The sequence below is a fragment of the Pipistrellus kuhlii genome, unplaced genomic scaffold, assembly GCF_014108245.1.
Source record: "Pipistrellus kuhlii isolate mPipKuh1 unplaced genomic scaffold, mPipKuh1.p scaffold_m20_p_5, whole genome shotgun sequence".
NCBI classification, from domain to species: domain Eukaryota; kingdom Metazoa; phylum Chordata; class Mammalia; order Chiroptera; family Vespertilionidae; genus Pipistrellus; species Pipistrellus kuhlii.
In genome coordinates this window covers 78726358-78752668 of record NW_023425551.1, presented here as the reverse complement: position 1 = coordinate 78752668, position 26311 = coordinate 78726358, and the positions used below count along the sequence as shown (strand labels likewise).

The 26311-nt window shown below is 46.9% G+C and overlaps 1 protein-coding gene across 6 annotated transcripts in view; it reads left to right on the top strand.

The window, feature by feature from the left end:
• Positions 1-26311, top strand: part of TBC1D22B (TBC1 domain family member 22B) — a 67409-nt gene that overhangs the window by 35031 nt on the left and 6067 nt on the right. For 2 of the 6 annotated variants that reach the window (XR_006739973.1, XR_004983629.2), the window contains exons 9-12: positions 13894-14000; positions 14424-14499; positions 16959-17081; positions 17356-17451. Coding sequence is in view for 4 of the 6 variants with exons in the window: in XM_036413577.2 (XP_036269470.1) it covers positions 13856-14000; positions 14424-14499; positions 16954-17081; positions 17356-17451 (445 nt within the window). In the remaining 2 variants the exon portion in view is untranslated. Of the gene's footprint in view, positions 1-13855; positions 14001-14423; positions 14500-16953; positions 17082-17355; positions 17452-26311 lie in introns of all 6 variants that reach the window. The other 4 variants (XM_045572726.1, XM_036413576.2, XM_036413577.2 and 1 more) reach the window with 3 other exon arrangements.

Genomic DNA, 26311 nt, shown 5'->3' with positions numbered 1-26311 from the left:
AAATAAGTCAGACAGAAAAAGCTAAGAACCATATGATTTCACTCATGTGGAATATAAAACTGAAAATTCAGGGGAAAAATAAACAAAACTGAAACATATGAACACAAACAGCAGAATGGTGGTCACCAGAATGAAGGGGGTACAAGGTAAAGGGAGTTCTAATATGAGATGTCAGGAGAAGATTTGACTTTGGGTGGTGGCACATGGTGCAATATACAGATCTTATAACAGAAATCCACACATGAAACCTATATGTTCATGTTGACCATTGTCACCCCAATTAATTTAATAAATAAATTAAAAAAAAAAAGTAAGACAACAGAATGACATCATCCTATTTCCCTTAATTAGCATCAACCACGGCAGAACTGGAATCAGAGTGGAAGGTCACTCTTGCCCACTCTGTCAGGTGATCCTAAGCAGAAGCGTGACTAGTAAAATTTAGCCACCTGAAGTGTATAAATAAAGTTTTTGCTAGAGGACTTCTCATTTCCCCCCCACGTTAATAGGTTAACTATTGGAAGTAGCTTAATTCTGGATGTTTAATTTTTTAAATATATATTTTATTGATTTTTTTACAGAGAGGAAGAGAGAGGAATAGAGAGTTAGACACATCGATGAGAGAGAATTATCGATCAGCTGCCTCTTGCACACCCCCTACTGGGGATGTGCCTGCAACCAAGGTACAAGCCCTTGACTGGAATTGAACCTGGGACCCTTCAGTCCGCAGGCCAATGCTCTATCTACTGAGCCAAACCGTTTTTGGCAAGGGTATTTAATTTTTTTAAGAGCAATGCAACTGATGGGATTTTTGGTTGCTTCTAGCAATTCTTTGATAGATAGGACTGCATTCTAATTTTAGTATTTGGCTTATCAGCGCCTCCTGCTGACCCATTGTGTTTATGCAGTGCAGCGTCGGCTTCTGTGGCAAGCCTTCCGTAGCTGTTTTGCCTCTGCAGTACACTTCAGATTCCCTTCTCCTAGACCTAGGAAGGCAGGGCCCGTTCATTTTTTACAAACGTTTTAACTATTTTATGTTTTAAGCATATGTAAAAGTAGGTAAAATAATAGTACAAATCCCCATATAATTATTACCTAATTTCAACAGCCAGTCTTGAGTCATCTCTATCTCTGTTCATTCTCCATCCCCTCAGCTTTGGGAGCTGATCTCAATATCAAGCATCATATTTCATCCATAAATATTTTCATATGTATCTCTAGAAATTAATAATGAAAGAAACTCACAGCCATAATGCAATTATTACATCTAAAAAGTAATAAGAACTCCTTAATATAATCTCATAGACAACAGTATTTAAATTTTCCAGATTCTCATAAATATATTTAACAGTTTGAATTAGAGTCCAAATCAGGTCCACACATGCTAGTTTGTTGATACATCTCACCTGTTCCCATCCATCTCTTTCCCTTATTTTTCCAGTTTCCAAACCTCGAGAGGGGCTTTGCCATTACCAACCAGGAATGTCATCCTGATTTTTAAAGCACCCAGGTCTTTTGACCTTAATGCCTGTGCTCTTTACATGACTAGGTGGTATCTCACTTCAGACATTCTTGTTCTTGGACCTCTCATGGCTCCCTCTACTCCATTTTCTGCTCCAGAGCAGGCAGCAAGCACATTTCTGATTGCTCTCTGCCTTTTTTTTTTTTTTTTAATATATTTTATTGATTTTTACAGAGAGGAAGAGAGAGGGATAGAGAGTTAGAAACATCAATGAGAGAGAATCATCGATCAGCTGCCTCTTGCACACCACCCACTGGGGATGTGCCCGCAACCAAGGTACATGCCCTTGACCGGAATCGAACCCGGGACCTTTCAGTCTGCAGGCCGACACTCTAAACACTGAGCCAAACCGGTTTCAGCTGCTCTCTGCCTTTTAAACAATTGCAGTAGAAGTACATGCTCATTAAAAAATCAAAACAATTTATAAGTGTTATTACCCTCCCCCACCAGAGATAACTACTATTACTGATCTTTGGTGTATATTCTTCCAGAACTTTTCCTGCGTGTGGATAGACCTGCTTGTACTATTTTTCTTTGTACTATTTTTCTTCGGTTGGAAAATTGGGATCAAAATGCCGATATTTTTCTATATCTTGCTTATTTTCATTCACAAACATCATAGCTTCTTTCCAACTCTACATCTAGATCTACCCCACCTCATCATTTTCATAGTATTCATGAATATTTATTTTCATAATAAGGCTTTACTGTAGTTTATTTAACAGTTCTTCTATAGAAGGACATTTAAATTATCTACACTTTTTAGCTGTTAAAAATGGCATTGCAATGAATATCCTGTACATAGTTCCTTGTGTTTGTGAGTTCATGGATTCATGCACATTGAAAGGAAAGTAATTAGAAGGTGGCCGGACACGCCCTGGAGCCAACCTCCCGTGGCCCTCCCCGGGGTCTGATGTCTGCGGAGTGAGTGGGGTCCCTCAGCCTGGCCTGCGGGGATCGGGGTGAAAACGGCTCTCCGACATCCCCCGGGGGATCCTGGAGTACAAGAGGGCACTTTGCAAAGTTGCCGCCTTACAGGGTATGGAACACAAACACAAGTGTGCAGTAAACCAGATTCGGGACCACATTCCCCAGTATCAACATAACTCCCGCTGAACGTGGAATTGCTCAGCCCTACGAGGAATCGAGCTCCCTCCTCTCTGGTTTTGGGGTGTGTTACCTGAGAACTGCTGCTGCCAAGTCACTGCAGCTTGGTAGCTCCTGCATTGAGCATCTGCCCCCTGGTGATCAGGGCATGTCATAGCAATCAGTCAGATGGTTGGATACTTAACGTATTAGCTTTTTATATATATAGATTTACTCCTTGAGCTCTGATTCTTGGCATATAGTGAGACACTCTGCTGAGCAGCAGGCCACCTCTTTTTTTTTTTTTTTTTAAATATATTTTATTGATTTTTCACAGAGAGGAAGAGAGAGGGATAGAGAGTTAGAAACATCAATGAGAGAGAATCATCGATCAGCTGCCTCTTGCACCCCCCCCACTGGGAATGTGCCCGCAACCAAGGTACATGCCCTTGCCTGGAATCGAACCTGGGACCTTTCAGTCCGCAGGCCGACGCTCTATCCACTGAGCCAAACCGGTCCCGGGTGCAGGCCACCTCTTAAACACACAGAGTCTTCCAGAGCACACGGGGCAGATCAAACATCAGGAAGAGACACTTAGAAGTCTTAGCAAGGCTGGCGCAGCAATCTCCAGATGTCTAAGCTCCGAGTGTCAGAGTACAGTTAGTACATGGAGAGCACCCCTGAGCCTTTTCCATGGTTACCCATCTTTACTTGGAGGGGGAACAACAAAATTATAATAGCTGCCATTTATTTACATGTGAATGCTTACCATGTGTGGGCTAAAGCCTTGTTAATCGTTTTATTTAATCCTCACGATAATCCTGTGAAGGTAGGTACTATTATCCCCATTTTATAGATAAGCCAGCTAAGGATTAGGGAGGTTAAATAAGTCAGATGGCCAGAAGGTTTGGGAGCCTTTATTTAAATACAGTTCACTTAGCATATTTTTGTTTCATCCATATTGTAGCTTTGTCAGTACTTCATTCCTTTTTGGAATTCAATAATATTTCATTGTGTGGCTATCCCACACGTTATCTGCTCATCAGTTGATGGATATAAATTATGTTTCAAAGAAACAAATTTGGATTCATGCACATTGAAAGGAAAGTAATTAGAAGGTGGCCGGACACGCCCTGGAGCCAACCTCCCGTGGCCCTCCCTGGGGTCTGATGTCTGCGGAGTGAGTGGGGTCCCTCAGCCTGGCCTGCGGGGATCGGGGTGAAACCGGCTCTCCGACATCCCCCGGGGGATCCTGGAGTACAGGAGGATCCTCGGCAGCCTCAAAGCCTTTCTTGGACATAGATACAAATTGTGGCTTTCAAAAATAGCTCCCTTCTCTGAGTAATAATCCTCCTCTTATCCCCCTTCGCTAATGGTGCCATATCCTAATAAGGCAGTTGCTAGGAAGGTTTGTGCTCTGACCTCTGATATGATGCCAGGCAGCTGCTGCCCTCGGCCTCCTGTGCACATGTCAGCAGGCAGCCTCCGCCCACTGCCCATCTCACTGAGCTGGAGCATGGAGGATCTGCCCTGGTAGGGCTGTGGGACCCACTTGCCTCTTGGACATTATTTGGCCTCTCTCCTAAGTTCTTCCCCACCTGTTTTCTGTCACTTTCATAAATTAGTACCTGAGCTTGCTTCATGCTTTGTGTCATGTTTTCTGTAAAATAGTTGAAAACAGATCCAGTCACCCTCTGAGTCGATAGAGAAGGTGTCCATACTAGCCTCCCCCTCAGGCAGCTTCTTTCTCAGACAGAAGCAGGGCCTCTATGGAGGCCCATGTCTGGATCCAGGGGCACTATAATCCCTGCAACTGCAGAGTACCTCTAGTCTGTAATCTCTAACCCTTTGGACTTAGACGATATTATTGAACATATTAACATGCAATTGACAGTGAGGTCATCACCAAAATAAGCTGCTCAACAGCAACTACTTAAGTGACACATGAGGAAATCACACTGGCTCAGGGTGTGTCCTGTTTTCAAAGGAAGAGACAAGCCTGGTGATTTCTTTCTCTGCAAATGGACCAGCGTGGAGCAGCTCCCTCTTCTCTGCGTGACCATCACAGCGTTTGCATTTCACGCAGAGAAGCACAGCGGCGCCGGGACTTGCCGAGGCAGGCTTTCCCCTCCTTCTCACATGCACCTGGTTCCCTGCGTTTGTGACAGGGAACTCCAACCACCTGAAGGACCTTACCCACGAGAGAAAAGCTGCTTTCTCTCACATTAAAAGTCAAGAGGTTATATAATAGTACTGGGCTTATACGCTGCTCACAGCCATCAGGGTTCCAGGCTCCCTTCTCTTGTTCTACATTCTCGTGACCCAGCGTAGCTGTGAGTTCTAGCCGGGGTGGAGGAGGAAGGGGAGAAAGGCTCACCCTTTGCTTTAAGAGACGCTACTGAAGTACGTGATGCTTGGGCTCAAGTCTTTCGTCTGAACTTAGTCTTATGTCTGTAACTGCAAGTGTGGCTGGAAAACAGTCTGTATCCCACGTGGTCAATACCCTTAGGGGTCCTGTTACCAAGGAGGAAGGGGGACAGTTGTTTGTGGACAGCTGGCAGTCCTTGCTTCCCCTTGGCTCCTGAGATGTGGTGTTTGCCTGACTCCTCTCCTCCCCTCGGCAGCATTTCTGTCTCTTAAGTCAGAAATGCTAAGAAGTGTTGATAATTCTTTTTTCTCATTCTTCATATCCAGTAAGTTATAAAGCTCTGATGATTTTATGTGCTAAATATTTCTAGAAGCTGTTTCCCTCTCTATTTATCCTATGACTGGTCGAGTTCAGGCCTGGGCTGCTGAAATGGCCAAATGTGTTTCCTCATCTCCAATTACATCCCCTTCAAACCATCCTCCACACCATTTAAGCACATACTTGCCTATGTGGCTCCTCGGCTTAAAGCCCTTCAGTAGCATCCTACCACCTACGGGTGAAAATGTCCAGGTCCTCTAGCTGTTGTCATGCTAGGGTGAGCTACACCCTGCCTCACCCCTTAAGTTTAGCAATCCTGCATTGACATTTTAAATCATTCCTTGTTCTGCACCATCCTTTTATCCCCTAGGCCAGTGTTTCCCAAACTTTTGACATATGTGTACCCCTTCTATAATTTTCATAACGCTGAGTACCCCTCGTACTCATGAGAATATAGAATTAAGCGCAGCTAAGCACGGTGCAGTGCATATCCCACCAAACTCTGGTGCAACTCGTACCCTCACCAAACTCTTCCCGTACCCGCACTTTGGGAAACACTGCTAGGCCAGTGGTTGGCAAACTCATTAGTCAACAGAGCCAAATATCAACAGTACAATGTTTGAAATTTCTTTTTTTTTTTTTTACAGAGAGGAAGAGAGAGGGATAGAGAGTTAGAAACATCGATGAGAGAGAATCATTGATCAGCTGCCTCTTGCACACCCCCTACTGGGGATGTGCCTGCAACCAAGGTACCTGCCCTTGACCAGAACCTTTCATTCCGCAGACCAACGCTCTATCCACTGAGCCAAACCGGTTTTGGCTGAAATTTCTTTTGAGAGCCAAACATTTTAAACTTAAATTTCTAACACCACTTCTTCAAAATAGTCTCGCCCAGGTCATGGTATTTTGTGGAAGAACCACACTCAAGGGGCCAAAGAGCTGCATGTGGCTCTCGAGCTGCAGTTTGCCAACCGAGGCCCTAGGCTAATCCTTGTGCTCCTTTAAGACTCCCCTTCCCCTTGGAAGCCTGTGCTGAGACTTCCCGCGGCCCCCACCCTGCAGTGGCACGCTTTTGGTAATAATCCTTACATTGCAGTTGTAGCGCTTTCCACAATGCAAGTTACTGTTTGTGCTTCCCTCCTGCTGTCTGCCACCAGACTATGATCCTTTGAGGCCAGAGACTATTTATAAACATCTTTATATTCCAAGTGCCTTCATTTTGTCTCCCAAATATGCATTCCACATACCTAGAACAATGAGAGAATGAAAAGATTGAGAGAACTTTGCAAGATATCCAGGAATTAGTATGGCTTTGCTGGGCTTGGCCACTGGAGGGCAGTGAATCGCATGCAATGCCCCGGCACTGTGCCGGCTTAGCCAGAGGTTCTCCCTGGGGAGGGCTGGAGAACCCTCACTCCTCAGGAGGTTCTCATTGAGCACCAACTGGGCTGGGCACGGGGGGTGCCCATAAACAAAGTGGGCAAAGTCTGCCGCTTACTTATAGTTATTTATTCAGGAAAAGGAAAGCTTATCATCCTAAAAGGCTGTACAACAATACTCACAGCAACTTTATTCCTATAGACAAAAATTATAAACAACCTAAATACCTGTTAACAGGAAAATGGATGATCATACATTGGAAAAGTACTCAGCACTGAGAAAGGACAAACTACTGATGAAAGGCAACCACATGGAAGAAACCATGTCAAAACCATTGTGTTGCACAAAGAAAGCACACACCGTGTGATTTCATTTACGTAGAGTTTAAATGTCCCGTGGCCATGGACACCAGAACAGTGCTTGAGGGTGGAGGCGGCCTGGGAAACCTTTGGTAATGGCAACGCGCTCTATTTGGACGGGGCATTTTTGCACAGAAGCCTACATGTGTCAAAACAGAACTGTGCACTTACAAGTAGTCAGCTGTATGTAAATTACACGTAAAAGAAAATTTCTTTCCTACAGAAACACAACCAATAGAAAAGTAGGTGTCAGTTGGATTGTGATGGTGCTACAGAGAAAGCGAAGCAGGAAAGGACGGAGGTGTGCCATTGGCAAGAGAGGGAACAGGGGCAGGCTTTAAACAGGAGTGAGCCAGGTCACATTGCGAAGAGGGTGTTTGAGCAAAGCCCTGAAGGAGGCCAGGGGGCAAGCCAGTTAATTTTTTATAGTTACCTCAACATTTAGAGAAAATAAGTTAATATTAAACACCCTACATATTGCCATGTCTTGCTCCTGGGCTGTGGGTTACACTGCAGCCCCAGCTCTCCGTCACTGGGAGGCCTCATTCTCCCCCTTTCATCCCATTCTGCATGTGGTACCCACCCTGCCAGTCCTGTTCTTCCCTGTCTGATGGGTGTGGGTGCCAGTGATAAAACTGGAAGAACTAATGGTGGGGCTTCATTATTGCCTTACGCGGACATTCCCTTTTCCTTTTTTACATGTGAACTTTAGCCCTGGCCAGTGAGGCTCAGTTGCTTGGAGTGTCATCCTGTGCTCTGAGGGGTCATGGGTTTGACTCCCGGTATGGGTGCATACCGGATTATGGGGGGGAGAAGTGAGGCATCTGATTAACATTTCTCTCTTGCATCGATGTTTCTCTCTCTTCCTCTCTCCCTGTCTCCTTCTCCCTTCCGCTCTCTCTAAAATCAATTTTAAAAGGCCTGTCCTGGGTTGAGGATTAAAGTTTTGAAATGTTAACTTTACATTGTGATATAACATACATATTTTAAAGTATTGTACATGTATCATACATGCACAGCTTAATGAATTTCCGATAAATAACCAGCACCCATATCAGGACATGGAACATTTCCAGCACTGCAGAAGTCACCTCCGGTTCCCACCTAGCGCCCTCCCCCCCTCCCATTTCCCAGCAAGGAAAGCTTCTTTAATCAGTTTTGCCTATCTCTACACCTGATCGATTGAACATTTCATTCTCTATTTAATTCTATTGGTCGGGAGGGAACTGGCAGTGGAGCTGATGCTGAATTTGTTAGCGCTCACCCTGTTGGGGCTCTGACCCTTTCCTCAAGATGCCTCCTGGCCCCTCTTCACAGCGAGGCAGCCCCCTGTGACAGGCAGCTGAGGGCTGTTAGAGGCTCTTCCTCTCCGTGGATCTGGAGGCAGCCAGTCAGAGTGCGGCGCCAGCTGCTTCCCGCTGGCATTGGAGAGCAGTGTGTGCTTTGGTGGGATGCCCAGTGCTGAGTTTACTATCACGGAGGAGGGAAGACTCCAAGGTCAGTTGTGGCTTGCCGTTGCTGGGCTGAGACCTTGCTGCTCTCTCTGTGCCTGGCACGAGGAACGTGTGCATGCTTGCTCACTTGCTCGTCCACTCATCCAAACCCAAGAATAAGTGAGAAATTGACAGAGGGGAAATCCAGGTAGCCAACACGTTCCAGATATTGGAGCCTAATGAGGAGCCTCTGAGCAGCTGACGTTGGCCTCGGGACCAGGACTTCCCAGAGCTCGTTCACATGCACCGTGACACGCCGCCCCTCTTTAGGGTGATCTTTGGGCAGGTCCTCGGAGGTTAGGTGTGTGCTGGACCTTCTCGCCTTGCCCCTGTAATCTGAATACTCAGACTTTGGGCTCATGTAATTTCATATAGACAAAAACTGTAAACAACCTAAATATCTGACTGGATCCTACAGTCAGAACCAAGAGGCCCAGTTCGCCAGCAGCCTCTTTGGTGGTATTTTTTTTAATTCATTTTACCCAGGGTATCATGACACTGGGTAGTGTATAGCCAGAGCCCATTGAGTTAATGTCCAGCGTTTAGTCACTCCTCTGATTAACAGGCACAGAGTCAGGAGTGGCTCCAGGGTCAGCTGCTTCTGTGTCTTTAAGACAGCACCTCTCTCACACAGTTTGGTACATGATTTTCATGAAGCAGAGCTGCCTCCCTCTAGATTGCTCTGTAGGAACCTCAGAAGTCTTTCCGCTGACCCCTCCCTGGGAGAGACCAGCTCTGCTCACTCTCCTTCCTCTGCAGAGGCTTGACGTTCTGTCATTAGCCGAGGGCCCTCGCCCGCTCCATACCAGGGCTTGTGATGGCATCCTTGTCACGGTCGCTGCCATCACATACCTGCCTGGAAGTACTAAACAGGCAATACCCAGCCGTACATTCTAATTGCTGTTGAACCACTTAAAAATGATTGCGTACAGGAACTGCATGAATTCCTTGACACTTTTTCCTAAAACTTTTTGGATGAAAAATGTCAGTGTCTGTTTTATGAGAATCTTTAGATGTATGGCCGAAAAGATTTACATTTTCCTTTTCTCAGTTTACTTTTGTCATCAGAAAAGTTATAAGATATCCTTATGAGTTTACTTTAGAAAAAATAAAGACAGGACCAGGCAGGCCAGAGGCTGGGGAAGAGACCCCGTCTCAGCCGGCTGCCGGAATCCGGCCTGCGTCAGCCTCATCTTCTGACCCGGCAGCCACAGTGTGGGGTTGCCCAGTCCCAATGGCTCCTGGGAAATGCCTAAGCAGTGAGTGCACAGGTTCCTCCTGTCAGGTTAAGCAAAACCAGCTTTTCCCCAAAGCTGTTGAGGATCTCTTGAGGTGTGTGTGAGGCTGATTTTAGGCCAAGACTTGGAGTTCTCAGAAAAATAAACATTTGACAGGAGCCAGAACGCAAGTACATTTTATCAGCTAATAAATGGGCATGTTCTTGGCAAGCCCACAGTGGGCAATTTGATTTTTATAAGGAGCTTTGAGTTTCCTCTTTTTGGATGCTTTGCCTCCTAAAATAGCCATAAAATATTCCTTAAAATCTCATTCCCACCAGTTTGAGTCCTGACTGCTGGATGTCTCTAACAACCAAAGACACTGTCCTCATTCGAGACTGCGTTGCTGGCATGGTTTCCCATTCCAGCTCAATTAGATGCTGAATTTCCTCAAGTGGGGCGTCTAATGATCCTTCTGAACAGACTGTTTATGCTGAATGAGGCCCTTCAGAGAGCTGGGCCTCCCTGCCTCTGCTGCTCTTTGCTGGTGCTCTCAGCTCACAGTTTTTGACTGAATGTGAGAATTTTATCCTCCCAGCAGGCAGAACATTGCAACTAAACTCTTCCTGCTCCCAAAGTGCTGGTGAACCGTCCCACTGCCTGCAAAAGCAAAGGGCTAAAGGGAAGGCCTGGCACATGGCACAACATGAGGAAACAACAGCCCCGAACCAATGCCCCCTAAGAGGGTCAGCATCTGTCTGTTGGTCCCTTTGCTCCCTGGACAGACAGCTGAACGTTTGGAATTGGCACAGTTACAAAGAGTGGCATCTTGCCAATGTAAGACCCCATGTTGTTAGGGCTTCTCCTTAAGACCAAATGGTGGGAATGGAAACTTTGAAAATTGACTTACTTTTAAGATACATTTTGGAATTAGGTTAAGTTTGGATAAGACTAACAGGGATCCAAAGAAACTGAGGCTCTGAAAGCAACAAAAGAACAAACAGAAGCTCATAGACACAGACAGCAGTGTGGTGGCTAACAGAGGAGGGGATGGGGCCAGGGAGGGGGTTAAATTATGGTGACGGAAGATTTGACTTCAGCTGGTGGGCACACAGTGTAATATACAGATAATGTATCCGAATTGTACATTTGAAACCTATATAATTTTATTAGCCAGTATCACCCCAATAAATTTAATTTAAAAAAACTGAGGCTGAAACCAGATAGGAATTTATTTATTTCTAATTTAATAACAATATTACAAGCTAACATTTACATAATGCTTATTTTGTGCCAGGCACTATTAGCATTTTTATTTATGAACTTACTTAATCCTTATAATATCCTCTGACACTGATAGGAAAGACCACCTTAACAGATAAGGAAGTAAGGCTCAGAAGGTGAAGTCGTTTGCCCAGAGCCACATAGACAGTGAGTGCGAGAGTCGGGGTTCGAGCTGTGCAGTCTGGCTCCAGAGTCCATGCTCAGAATCAGCATGCTACTCTGTCTGACAAAAGCCAAGGGTTGCCAGGACTGATAGGTGTTGTGTCCCCGTTGTTGTCAGGGGCCCAGGCCTTTCTTCCTTGTCACTCTGCTGCGTGTGACATGTCCGGCACGGTGCTCTGCGAGGGTAGGACGCCCACCCGTGGCGGGAAAGACCTTCACCTGCGTGGGCAGCACCGGTCCTCCTGTGGGCACGTGTGTGAGCAGTGGCAGTGGTCTGCCTGAGCCCTCCTGTGGCTTTCACTTTGTCTGACAGCGCTCTCCTGCAGAGGGCGGTCTGGGACGGTGAGCGTGAGCGTGAGCTGCTGAGAGCCTGTCCTGGAGAGTCCAGCGCAGCTCTCACTGCTGGAAGGAACAGTTTCCGGGGAGTGTCTGTGGCAGTGGCGGTTGGAGGCACCTGGGTACCTGTCCAGGGGAATGGACATGTAAAGTGGGAGGCACACATGGGCAGTGAAGCAGAGTGCGTGCAGCCACACGCCAGGCCTTAGGGATGAAACACAGAGCAAAGCAGGCAGGAGATTCTGAGCTGGTCTCAGAGCCCAGGACCACTTCACTAAATTAATAATGTATATATGGCCACTCCCCAAAATACTACAGAGTAAGTGTTAAGTTAGGGGAAATCCTTTCTTGGAAGGATTTTTTTTCTTAATATGATTTCTCAAATGGATCTTTATATATTATCTGAAGTCTTCCTTTCTACAAGCTTTCTTTATTCCTTATTTTTTTTATGATAAAAGGCAGGTGTAATCAATTGTTAGGTCTTTTTTTTTTTTTTTCCTAAAATAGTATCCATAATAATAAAAGCGTAATATGCTAATTAGACCGGACATCCTTCTGGATGAAGCCGGGACTGAAAGGGAAGCCTGGGTACTGGGTGTCAGAGGGAAGCTGGTGCCGGCAGCCAGGGAAGGAAAGCCTACTCTTGTACAAATTTTGTGCATTGGGCCTCTAGTGTATATATATATATATATATATATATATATATATATATATATATATTTTTTTTTTTTCCCCCTGACTATAAAAATTATGCTTATTATAGAAATCTGAAAAGTCTAATACTGCTTAATGAAACTAAAAAGTCTTTATTCCTCCCACCTGGGGAACATGTCCTGTAAACTTTGTGACGTATTTTGTCTTTCCACTGTGCTTTGTCAGCACATGTAAATATTATATGTGCAGTAAATGGTTGAGAGTATTCCTTACATAATGCTGTACCTTGCTTTTCCCCCTAACACAGTGACACACTTTCCCAAGTTATTACCAATTCATATTAAGCTACACCTAAAACTATATCATGCCTACGGTGTGCCAGGCCCTGCTGTTAGCATTTTATATGTATTAACCTATATTTACATGTGTCTGCACTTCTAGTTGGACTTCTAGGTTGTTTCCAGAGTCATAGCTTTTCTGATAAGACACTTCCCCTCCCCAAAGGGTTTCTACAGTCTTTAAAGTCCATTTAAAAATGCTGTTTATGGCCCAGCTGGTTCGCTCAGTGGTTGAGAGTTGACCCATGAGCCAGGAGGTCACAGTTCGATTCCCTGCTACAGCATATGCCTGGGTTGCAAGCTCCATCCCCAGTAGGAGGCGTGCAGGAGGCACCCGATCAATCATTATCTCTCATCATTGATGTTTCTGTCTCTCTCCCCCTCTCCCTTTCTCTTTGAAATCAATAAAAGCTTATATATTTTTTAATGCTGTTTATACAGGAGCAGAATCTGAGAGTTGTTACATGCTATCTTGAGGAGGTTCAGTCGTAGGTCTGGGTAATAATTCTCATAAGTGGAAGGGCTGGGTTCTGGGTAGTGTTGTCAGATGCCTGTGTCTCTGCAGATTCAGGGTTGCAGTGAATGTCCTCCTTTCAGACAGGGCTTGTGGGCCTGAGGAGAGAAGCCATCTTTGGCATAGAACTCAGGACCTCTTTCCCTTCCTTCCTCTCTAAAAACAATAAAAAGATATTTAAAAACAAAAACAAAAAACAATATAAAACTAAAGCCCAGCTGGCATGGCTCAGTGGTTGAGCATCAGCCTATGAACCAGGAGCTCATGGTTTGATTCCCGGTCAGGGCACATGCCCAGGTTGTGGGATCCGTCCCCAGTAGGGGGCATGCAGGAGGCACCCGATCAATGATTATCTTTCATCATTGATGTTTCTATCTCTTTCTCTTCTTCTTTCTCTCAGAAATCAATTAAAAAATATATTTTTAATTTATTTTAAAAATAAATAAATAAAACTGAACTATAGGGCTATCTGATCCCAGCTGCTCTCACTACATATGAGTGAACCACACAGCTCACTGAATTCTGAAATCAAGTAATTTTTCTAGATTATGTCCAGGGGGCTGGGTCCATAGCTTATTGAACATGAGGCCTGGAGTATCTTTTTCTAAAACCGAATGAACAAGTGCAGGAAAGAGAAAGCTCTGTGGGCCCAGTGGGCTGGTGGTAATGAGGTCCTTGTGGTAATGAGGTCCTCGGGAACTCTCCTGGCCTCGCCCACCTGACCGGCGGGCAGGCCCGCCCCTTGGCATCAGGTTCTCCTGGCTCTCCTGGCCCCGGGTCCTGTGGAAGATACTAGACTCTATCTTTCTCTCTCCATTTTTTAGAGAAGACCTCTGGACTCTCTCCACCTTTTGTTTTACAGAAGAGGATGTGGAGAACTTCGATGTGACCAATTTGTCTCAGGACGTGCTGCGCAGCATTGAAGCTGACAGCTTCTGGTGCATGAGCAAGCTGCTGGACGGCATCCAGGTGGGTGGGTCGGCCCTTGGGCGCCCCATCCCAGGGTCCCGCGGGCCTTTGGGTTCCTTCTGCTCTTTTACATCAGACAGCCCCCCACCCAGCACAGCGCCTCCTCTTTCGGTCCATCCATCTCTGCCTCTCGCATTAGCTTTACAGCCTTCAAAAGGCAGTACTGGCGTCCCCTGGAGTCTCAGGAAGTCTCTCTGTTGCGCTGGCTTTGTCGTCAGTGCACGCCCTTGCCTCCTGGGCCACGTTCGCCTCCGCAGAGCGGGGCTCTGTTAGGCTTCCACACCGCTGCTCTGTAGATCCCTCTGTTCTCCCAACCCGCACCGGCTTGGAAAACCGCTTGTGCCTTCGCGTGTGTTTCAGTGAACTCGAGGTGGTAGCACAGCTGTGTGAGGCCTGCTTATGCTGGCTCTGTGTCGTTGGCAGGATAACTACACCTTCGCACAACCAGGGATCCAGAAGAAGGTCAAGGCGCTGGAAGAGCTGGTGAGCCGGATTGATGGTAGGTTCAGAGGAGTCCTCTCGCAATAGCACAGCACGCGGCTGACACAGCACACAGCATGAGTCCCTCCTCAGCCCCTTCCCAGTGTGACCCTTTCCCACGTGCTCTGTGCTGCTGGCCCCCAGCACCTTCCGCATCTCAGCAGCAAGGCGAACCCTGCTGTTTGCTCAAATTATTTTTTCTCCTTCGTTCTCTGTCACTAAGTTCTGTCAGTTCTCCTTCACCCTCTCTGCTCCATTGCCCTAGCTCTGGGCCAGCCAGGCCTCCTCCAGACCTCTCCTCTTACACGCCTGTCGCACAGCTGCCTTCTGCGTAAGGGTTCTGGTCTCATCCTCTTCTGCTCTGGAACCGCCGGGGCTCTCCTGCTCTCAGCAGCAGCTCTGTAGGCTGACCTGCCCTCCAAGTGGTGACGGCGGGACTTTTGGCCCTGACACTGGGCCCTCAGGCCTGGCTACCCCCAGCAGGACCTTCCATAGCTCCCGAGACCTGTTTGGGTGGCTCTTCCTGAAGCAGAATGTTCTTGACTCTGGCTTGGAATCATGGAATGTGAGGACTAAAAGGCAATTCAGGGAGAGGTCAGAGTTGGGGTTCAGAAGCACACATAAAGCCTCACAGCGAGGCCTGTAGGTGAGACCCTCGGCACCAATCAAGCTGCAGAGCTTCTTATGATGTCACCAATTACACACCAGCTAACAGAGTGCGTTTACTGGTTTTCTGCTTCAGCTAAGCATTGCCCTTCCCCCAAATAGAAACTGGGTATCTGTCACTCTTCTTCCCAGGTTCCCAATTTGTTCCACTCCACCTTCTTTAAAAAAAAAAAAAAATGTTACTGATTTTTTATTTATCTGTTTATTATTTTTATATATCTTTACTGATCTCAGAGAGGAAGGGATAGAAACATAGAAACATCAATGATGAGAGAAAATCACTGATCAGCTGCCTGCTGCATATTCCATATTGGGGTTCGAGCCCAAAACCTGGTCATGTGCCCTTGACCAGAATCAAACCTGGGACCTTTTAGTCCACAGGTCAACGCTCTATCCACTGAGCCAAACTGGCTAGGGCTATTTATTGTTTTTTAAAGAGAGAGTGGAAAAGAGAGAGATAGAAACACTGATGAGAAAGAAACATTATCGATTGGCTGCCTCCTGCACTCCCCCTGCTGGGGATCAAGCCTGAAACCTGGGCATGCGCCCTGACCAGGAATTAAACCAGTGAGCTTTGGTGCTCAGTGTTCTCTTGGTGGGTTGATGCTCAGCCACTGAGCAACACTGGCTAGGCCTCAGCTTCCTTTTACGACAACATTTTGATCTTCCCCACTCGTGTTTATTTATAGTGGTTTCCTCTACGTCATGTGTGGATGCTTTTCCTCTTACCGCCCAGACCCAGCTGTTAGCCCCTCGGTGGGGCCTGCATGAGGGTCTCTCGCATCCGTCACCTGGATTCTGGTGCAGAGCGCATGCGCAGGGGTAGGGCACTGAGCCGGCTGACACGACAGAGGCCATGGTTTCTGCCACTGTCTGCCCAGCCTGTTTTTTTCTCCTCACACATACATGATAAATAAAGCTACAGTACATTAGGGTAATGGATGTTTTAGTGCATATATCTTTATTCTTTCAGTTATAGAAATAATATTACATAAATTTAAAATTCAGAAAAACACAAAATAAAAAGTAAAAACCTTCCGCCTTCCTTGAATTCTACCCACCAAAAATAACCATTTTTAATAGCTATTCCTTCAGAAATTAAGTATCACATGCCAGATGCTACTGTTGTCACTTTTATTTTCTCATTTTATCGTCTCGCAAACTTTCTGAGGTGTGGGTGATCATCCCCATTTTATAGGTTAGGAAACTGAGGAGGACAGTGGTATAAAAACATTCTATGACGTATTATTTGAAGGGCTGTCACAGAAAACAGGATCGGGATTGTTTTGGGGGTGTTCCAGAATACCACACAGACGCCCAAGGTGGGAGTTCGGGCGCTGGCTTCTGTGGAGTGTGTGGGAGCACTTCCCAGTGAATCACTAACTCCAGGGAGGGCTGCCTCTCTGACTGGCAGGGCCAGTGCCTGCCGCCTGCCGCCTGCCGCCTGTCAGGGAGGCTGAGGAGGAAATCCTCGCTGGCAGGAGGGGGCCCCGTTCCTTTCCATCCTGCCTCCTCCTCTGCTGAGTGATAAGGTCAAGCAGCCAAGTGAAGCGTGCGTGTCCTGGGGGGGAAGAAGGGCACCTCGGCTGTCACTGTGGGGTTTGACAGTGGTGCTCAGCTGCCTGTCCGAGCTGCTGTGTGTGAGACGTGGAACCAAACATAAAGGACAGTCGGATGCCAGCATGACGCTCGGCCTGGCTTCCCAGGGAGGGGTGAAAAGAAATGGAAATTGCCTTCTTGGCTCCTGGACTTTTCCAGGATCTGACCCCCAGGTTGTGCCCCGGGCCAATGACACTTCCTGTTTCAGAGCAGGTACACAATCACTTCAGGCGGTACGAGGTGGAATACCTACAGTTTGCCTTCCGTTGGATGAACAACCTGCTTATGCGGGAGCTTCCCCTTCGCTGCACCATCCGCCTGTGGGACACATACCAGGTACGAAGAGATCCCCTCCCCTCTGAGCCAGGCTATCCCAGCCCAGGGCCCGGGGTGGAGGGGAGCTGCTCAGGAGTCCCCACCTCTTCTCTGCTTCCGGGTCTGCCTGAGCCTCACAGGCAGGGCCTCTGTCAGTCTTTTCAGACCCCCGTTTGCCCAGCCACGAAAGGGGTGCTTTTGCTGCGTCCCCACCTGCAGGCGGACTGGACCCCAGAGGACTAGCACCAGCTCCTGTCAGAGCTGGGAGACCTAACTCTGTTCTTTGCCTTCCCAGTCTGAACCAGAGGGGTTCTCCCACTTCCATCTCTACGTGTGTGCAGCTTTCTTGATCAAGTGGAGGAAAGAGATCTTGGATGAGGAGGACTTCCAGGTGAGTGGACAGGCGCTCGGCCTGGGCGTCAGGTGGGAGCTCCCGGCAGTGGGGCTGGACAGGCAGAAGGTGCCCCGCAGGTGCCTGGCTGGGAGGGGCCCTGGGGAAGGTGCTCAGAAGAGGCTGCCTCTCCTAGTTGGCAGCAGTCATAGGGGCCCAGCACCCTTCAGCATGAAAGGGTCTTGGTGCCAGAAAGGCTTCTGCACACCTGCTGGGCAGGCCTAGGAGACCTCATTCAGCCCCGCCAGGCTTTTGTTCACTGCCTGCCACGTGCTAAGCACTGCTGAAGGCATAGGATACATTGGAAAGTAAAACAGACAGACATCTCTGTTCTGGTGGAGCTTGCATACTAGCTGGGAGAGACTTACAATAAACACAAGCAGAGTAAGTTAAAAAGAATGTTAGGGGGTGAAAAGATAAATGTTTCTAATGTAGGGCAGGATAAAGGCGTTATTAGGTAGTGGGGAAGGGATAGGTTGCAATTTCAAGTTAAGCTGTCAGGATAGGGTCACATTTGAGCAAAGGCTTGGGAAGGGGAGGGAGCCAGCCATATGATCATCTGGGAAGGAGTCTCCAGGCAGAAGAACAGCCAGTGCAAAGGCCTTCAGCAGTGCATGCCTGCAATTGCAGGAATTGGGGTAGTGGCGGCCTAGGGGCGGGGGGGCCTGGAGCACAGTGACCCAGGGAAGAGTCGGCAGAGGTGAGGCCAGGGAACTTACAAGGGCCCTCTCACAGAGGACTCTGCAGACTGTAGGACTGTGGCCTTTCTCTGCGTGGAAGGGGAGCCGTAAGAAGGTCTTGAGCAGACAAGGGACACGATCACTCAAGGGGTGCTCTGGCTTCTCTGTGACTGTGGGCGTGGGCAAGGATGGGGCAGACACCCAGGAGGCCTGCTGGTCCTCCAGGTGAGACATGGGGTGGTGTGTACCTGGATGGTGGCAGTGAAGGTGTGACAAGTGGCTAGAACTTGGACATATTTCTTTTCTTTTTTAAAATATATTGTTTTTTTACAGAGAGGAAGAGGAGGGATAGAGAGAATGAATCAGGCGTACAGTGTAGCAGAAAGGACGAGCGGTTTGACTGCACACTTTATGAGAGCGTGGCAGGGAGCAGGTTTTTGGAGGAAGAGCTGGAGCCCAGTTTTGGACATGTGGAATTTTAACTACTATTAAACTTCCAGATGGAGTTGTAGGATACACAGATCAATCCATGAGTCTGTACTAGACATGTATGTTTAGCAGCCTTCGGCTAGAAGGCCTGAAAGCCAGGATGGTGGACAGAGGAGGACGAGGACCAGGTCTTCCGCACACTCTCCTCACCAGGAGGCCAGGGGGTGGGTGGGCGGAGCAAAGGCGGGAGAGCGGATGGCCAGGGAGGGCCGCGGCCTGGAAGCCTTGGGAGAGGGCAGATGTGAGGTGCTGGGATGCTGGCAGCTGCTCCAGAGGCTTGGGACTGACGAGAGATTGCCAGGCTCTGAGGTCGGCAGAGAGGAAGGCCTGGAGGTTTTCATGGTCGCTACCTCTTGGGACAGTAGTGGGCTTTTGTTTTTCTGCTCTGTACATCTCTGAACAGAAGGTTATTTTTTCCAAATGGGCATCTAGTTCTTCCAAAAGCAGGGGAAGAAAGCTGGAGAGGGCTGAGTGCTTTTCTAAGGTCTAATTGCTAACGAGGTGTTGAGTTCTCAAGAGCAGAGCGCCGCCGTGCGCCCTGTGCAGGCGCTCTCATTGGTACCAGGTGCCGAAGTGCAGGGACCTGCCAGCAGGCAGATGGAAAGACAGGACCGACTTGCCCAAAAGGACTTCGGAAGAAAGAGGAAAGAGCAGCTTTTGTGAGCAGATGCCAGCTGTGGTGCCAAGGCTGCAGGCAGCCGATCAAGAGTCACGGCTCTCGCCAGCAGGCAGCGTATGTGGCGCCCGGGACAAATGAGCACAGGGGCTGCAGGGCCGTGCACTGGGTGAGCTCTCCATTCTGATAATGTGGTTGAAGTGGAGCCGGATATCGGGAGCTCAGGATCTAATTTAGTTATCTCGAGCCAGGCTCAGAGGGCCTTGTCACATGTGATAAAAGCACTTCTTAGATTAGCCCGGGAGGCAGCGGGGATTCCTGGAACGGCTGTTAGAGATTCACAGTATCGACAGAGCACAGGGTAATAGTCTATGACTTTGAAACTGTGTTAGACACAGAGATGTTCTTCCCTGGGTAGCCTATTCGATTATCTGATGGATTTGAGGTCTTTCTGCACCAACCCTCAGAATGACAATGGAGCTTTTGTCTACTGCTGTGTTCACACGCTGTTCTACTCGGAGAGGAGTCCCACCTCTTTCTTTTAGACCGAATAGAACGGGCGATGGAACTGGATAGTCCGCACAGTTCCTCCCAGCCCCGCAAGTCTATAATTCTGTGAACAATAAAAGAAAAAAGTGGGCCTGGCTGTGTTAGGATAGACAGGAGGTGTCCCTCAGGAGACAAGCGTGGCGCAGAGCACAGAGCACTGTGTCAGTGAGACCTGGCCCGTGGCCTCTGCAGAGAATAGGGCGCCTGTAGTTGAGTCACTGCGGGGGATGCCCGCCGATGAACACAGGCATCCCGGAGAGCCAGTGGGCCCAGCCTGGGAGGGAAGCTTTAGGGCCCCAGCTGCAGTGACTCGAAAGGAAACCAGACGAAGTCACTGCAGAGGTAAAAGTTCAAGTTGTGGCGGTTTCAGCAGACCAGCCCTTTGTCACCCTCAGAGCAGGGAGGGAGCCGGTGGGAGGAGGGCCAGCACAGGGCGTCTAGGACAGCACTAAGCCACGGTCTGTGGAGCTGGTCTACTTAGGTCACATCCTAGCTCGGCCGCTTTTCCAGGTATGCAACCTTAAGAAGTAAATTGGTGTTCGATACCTCAGTTTTCTTACCTGTAAAGCGGGGATAGGAGTACCTGCCTCCTAGGGCCATTATGAGGATTATACAAAGTAATGCACATGATGTGGGCAGAATGGTGTGCTGTACAGATAGCCCTCCACACAGCGAGCTTACTGTCATTCTCACTGGTCCCTGCAGTGTTCTCCTGAGGCTGGAGCAGGGAGGCAGGACCGAGTTTAGCACCCAGGTCTGAGTGCTTTTTAACTTGCCTGAGTAAACAGGCTCTGCTAATCCTGGTGAACAAATGCGGCCGGAGAGGAGGTGCCAGAGGTGCAGGCGGAGTGGCTATGACCATGGGGAAGAGCAGGTGCCCGTCAGCATTGGCACATGTGCGAGATCCTCTATTTGACTCGCTCCATCGATGACGGGCCACTGACACTGGGAGGACTGAATGTAGTAGAGCAAGTCCATGTTCCAGCGAGCAAGGCGAGATCACAGCGGCCGAAGCCTTCACGCCCAACATCCTCACTGCAGCACGGCCACCGTGATCGGCCCGTCCATCAGGGTCCATCAGGGTCAAAATTCGGGATCTCTTCCCTGGTGTTTCAAGATGCACATTACCCAGGGACCCCTGCCTCCGAGCATGCAGTGAATAGGAGTGTACGGATAGGGGGCGGGTGGAGCTGCCCTCGAGAATGGCCACTTGTTGGAGGTCGTAAGTTAGTGTCTATTGGTCTGCTCCAGGGCTGGCTTTTAGTCCCCAGCCCCACCCAGGACTCATCACCTTGTTTTCTTGGATCAGTGATGATAAGAAACTACCCCTTTGTATTTTTTAAGATTTGTACAGAATAGAGTAACCTCCAGGTAGCCTAGAAACGACTTGGCTATAACACTGTATCCACGGATCACCCTGCAGTCTAAAAAGCCATCTCAGGACAGTGTGTGTGAGAGCCTGAAGAGCGGGATGCCCCACAGAGATGTCAGGGCAGGTGTCTCAGCACTGATTTCAAGGGGACTCCAAGGGCCAATCATCAAAATCCCTCCAACGCTGTAAAACGGGAACTGGCAAGGAAGTCACCTTGGCCTAGCTGATGATTCTAAACCAAAGTAGCAGCTGGCCTCAGAATCCGGTCCTTTCATCTTATGGAAAACCTTGGAGAGATTCCCATTCTGAAAATGTCTTTTGCAGGACATAGGTCAGAGCTGTTAAATGGAACAGCGCTAAGCCCATGGGATGTTTCAGGCCTAAATGACAACTAAATGTGAATAAATCCCTTGAGCCAGATGGCATCCACCCATCTTCTGCCGGAACTTCTGTTTGGGATCGTGGCATGCTGCCCAAACAGATATCCAGTAAACTGCCTGTTTGAGTCCGGCCCAGAAGAAGGTTCAGAGAGAGCCCTGGCTGGTGTGAGAAAGGAGGTCACAGAATAAGCCCTTGCCGGGGACTCCGCAGCTTCCTCTGAGGGGAAACCTGCCAAATGCACTGCTAGGCTCTCCGATGTTGGGGAAACCAGTGAATAAGATTGGCTCTCACAAAGTTTGCGTAAAGGACCCGTTTTTGAAAATTGAAACCAGGGTAATTGTTTTGCTACCTCACTGGTTTTCAAAACAGGAAGGATTTGTTTTAAAGTGCTTATTTGACTAAGAAAGTATACTTACACGCCTGAATACATTTACAGCTGCTAAGTATGTTTCAGTATTGCTAAGTGATTCTTAACGCAGTATCTTATTTAATAGTATATATTTTATGTGGCCTTAAGGTCTTTTGCTGTCAATTATCATGCATCCTATCTTTGGTGGTGCATGGCTTTTACTCTGAGTAAAATTAATCAACTATTCAAATTTCTTTCAAGCAGCCTCTGCTGTGACTTCTTTTCTTTTTGTTCTTCCACATTATGCCCCAGTTCCCTCTGCAAAGCAAGTAGTTTGTAGAATAGTGGTTATGAGCACAAGTTCTCACTCACAGATGACCTGGGCTCAGATCCCAGCCCAGGGTTACTCTGACCGTGGGCAAGTTCCTTAACCTCTGTGCCTCAATTTCCTCATCTGTAAGAGGGACCTAATTTGTATCTCAGAGTGTATGTGACGCTGAAATAAGTTAATACAGAGTACATGTGAAGCATCCACGGCTCTGCCTGGTATATAGTAAGTGCGTGGCATGTAGTACGTGCTACCATTATAACAATTATTATCCTAGATTTCTCCCTCTTCATCTGCAATTCTTCCATCTATGGAACATTCTCTAATGGGTTTTCCCTGAGCCTTTTCCTTACCAACGTCTCTTTGCTTGTTACCTACTATCACTTCTCCCTTGGCCCTTTCCTTACCTAATTGTAACCCCTCTGCCCATCACGGCCCTGGTGCAGCTCAAAGTCCTCCTCTGCTGTATTTATTTCCTGTGATCTGTGGGTTCTCAGCAGGCACCGGAGCCAGAACCTCTTCCATTCTTTCAAGCATGTTCAGCTTTTCTTCCTTGAAAGCCGTTGCCCCTTCCCATTAATTTGGAACCGACTCTGCTGCTTGCCCCACAAGCTGCCTTCTTGTGCAAACAAGTGCAGCGTTTCATCTAAGCATGCCATACTTAGTGCTGCCGTGAGCTGGCTTTGTAACAGATCTTCAGTGGTTCCCAGCCCAGGCAGGTCTCTTCCCTACCTCTAGCTAAAAGCCCTGATTTGTGATTAACGCCTTCCCACCGTTACAGCGCTGCGATGGGAGTGCATGCCTAGGCATGGCCACCAGGTGGCAGAGTGGTTCCTCACACCTAAGCCTCACTGCCTTGGGGGAGGTGAGGAGTGTGAAACTAGTCTCCGGAGGGAAGACTACTGGGAAGGGGTGGAATTATTTCCAGGTTTCTGGAGGTTTCTACCAAGGCTAGAAGAACTGGAAATTATTGGTAGCTCTTATCCCAGCGAAGAATAGTCTGTTTGTCAGCTGTATGTGTATGTAACCACTATAGAAAAATTTAAAATACCAGTATGTAAAAAGAAAAAAAAGAGGTACCTGAAATCTTACCACACAAAGGTGATATATAAATTTCCTCCTAGGCATTTCATTATTCAAATCTATATGAATAAATACATATTGTATGTATGTAACTGTTAATTAAATCATTTTGTGTACTTTGTTCTGTAACCTCTATTTACCACTTTATACAATATAGTGTTCTATAATGTCAAAAAGTATAGATATACATAATTTCCCCAAATTTGTATTTTTTTACACATTACATGAGTACATGCTTATGCAAAAATTTTGAAAACATGAATAATTTGGCTTCCGGGTATTTTGTTTTATGGATTTACCTTCATTTATTTAATGAAAGGTCACTCTTTGTGATTTAGGGGTTGCCTTCCTTAATCTCAAGTGTGCTTTTATTCTATCAAGAGCTTTTTAATACCTCTAGTGCAGTGGTCAGCAAACTCATTAGTCAACAGAGCCAAATATCAACAGTACAACGTTTGAAATTTCTTTTGAGAGCCAAATTTTTTAAACTTAAACTTCTTTTAATGCCACTTCTTCAAAATAGACTCGCCCAGGCCGTGGTATTTTGTGGAAGAGCCACACTCAAGGGGCCAAAGAGCCGCATGTGGCTCTCGAGCTGCAGGTTGCCGACCACGGCTCTAGTGGAACCCCAAACCTGGTTGCCTGTTGGAATCATTGGAGACGTTTGTGAAAAGTATGGGTTGCCGGATCCCATCATATGTCTTTAGAATCCAAAACTCCAGAAGTGAGGCTTGGACCCATGTGTTTCTAAGAGTTCCTGCATTTGCTTAAGCTCTTACACTGGTTGGATGGCAAGTGGGACAAACGCTGGACTCCCTAAGGGTCTCATTGAGTCTCCAGGCCTCCTGGTGCCTGTGTTCTGGGTGAGGGTAAGCAAATACCATTCCTTCACTCAGGGCTGGTTCGGAGTCAGTGAAGTATGTCCTCAAGAAATAGGATTGCACCCTAGCCAGTTTGGCTCAGTGGATAGAGCGTCGGCCTACGGACTGAAGGGTCCCAGTTTTGATTCCGGTCAAGGGCATGTACCTGGGCTGCGGGCACATCCCCAGTAGGAGGTGTGCAAGAGGCAGTTGATCGATGAATCTCTCTCATCGATGTTTCTAGCTCTCTATCCCTCTCCCTTCCTCTCTGTAAAAAATCAATAAAATATATTAAAAATAAAAATAAAATATATATTTTTAAAAAAGACACAAATTGGTGGGAAGAGTATGGGCAGCTAGAGAAACAGGTAGACTGATTGCTTTCTCTTGTTCCTCCTGTGGGTTCACTACCATTTTGACTTAAGGCTTCAGGTTTTCTTCTCAGGTTCGGAGATCTCAGGGACAGAGTTACAATTAACAAAGTTTGTTTGATGATAGTATTCAGTGCTGGTGGAGATCTGGGAAATGAGCATTTTTCTGGAATGGGTTTTCTGGATGAGTGTTAAGTACTTTTAAAATATTCATGCCCTCTGACATAGTAATTTCATTCCTAGGACTTTAGCCCAAGAAAATAGTCTAAAATATGGCTTTATGCATAAGGCTGTTCATTATAATTTCATTATAGTGAAAAAAACAGAAATAATCAAGTGCTCTAAACAGGAAGGTGTAGAATAAATGATGGTACATCTGCATCATGGGAAATTATTTGGCCATTGAGAATGTCTTAATATTAGAGGAAATGCTTATGATAAATGCTAAATAGATTCAACATTGCATAGAGAAACTGTGTAAAATTCAACATTGCATATTTCAACTGTGTAAAATGTGCAGAAAAAGGACTGGAAGGAAATATGCCAAAACATTTCAAAATAGCTTCCTCTTGATTATGAAGTTATGGGTATTTTATTTTCTGCTTTTTTACTTTTTAAACAAAACTTCCACAGAACGTGTATTAAGACTTTATTGTAAAAATTGAAAACAAAAGGCTTGAAAGACAGAGAAGTATAATGAGAAAGTGAAAGTCTCACTTCCCCAAAAGTAACTGCCTAGCCCCTAAAGTTTGTATACACCAATGTAGGTTTTCTGAAGTTCTTATACACATATATACATATATAAATTATAGATATATTCTGTTTTCCCAATACCTAAGTAATGCTACATTATACGTATTTTCCTACAACTTACTCTTTTTTTCTTCCTATAAATCTTACCTATTTTTCACCTTGGTGCATGAAATCCTACTTCATTTGTTACAGGTGCTGTCTTGTATTTCATTATATGGATAGCCACAGTTTATCTAACTATTCCCATCCGGAAGGAGACTTCACTGGTGCCATTCCAGCTTTTGGGAGCTGTGATGCAGTGAAGACCTTTATACAGGAGTGTGAATATTTCCTGAAGGGAGGGACCCAGACATGGAGTCCCAGATCAAGCACCATGTGTGTTTCTGACTTTGTTATACACGGCCTGTATTTGTTAAGATGATATAAACTGTCCTGTAACCGAAACCTTAGAAAAACAGTGGCTTAAAACAAGATAGTTGTTTACTCTTCTTTGACTCACCGTCTAAGTATAAGCAGCCCAAAGCTAACACGAGGGCTCCAGGCCTCCTCTGGCGTGTTGCTCTACCATCTTCAACACGTGGCTCTGAAACCTCAGGGTCTGAGGTGACTGCTTCTACTCCTGTGTTTGTACTCATTTTCCAGGAAGGGGAGAAAGAAGGAGAGTTTAGGGCAGAACCCAGAATTAGTCAGAACTTCATCATATTGGCCATACGTTGCAGTGATGCATGGACAGTATGATCAAGGCAGCTAAGTTTCTGTTGCTGAAAGAAGAAATCTCTCAAAGACAGGCAAGACCTGTACACTATGAAACATTGCTAAGCAATGCCTGTGGGTGGGCCATCAGCACTCTGAGCATTGCTGGGTGCAGCGCCCAGCCATTTGTCTATTTTCCTGCTGATATGTAGGCATTCTTTGATTATGGATAGTAACCTTCCGTCTTTTACAGATGTTATGCATATTTCCTTATAGTTAGTTTCTTATACTTTATTAGAAGCTCAGTGCACAAAATTCGTGTACAGGCGGGGGGTG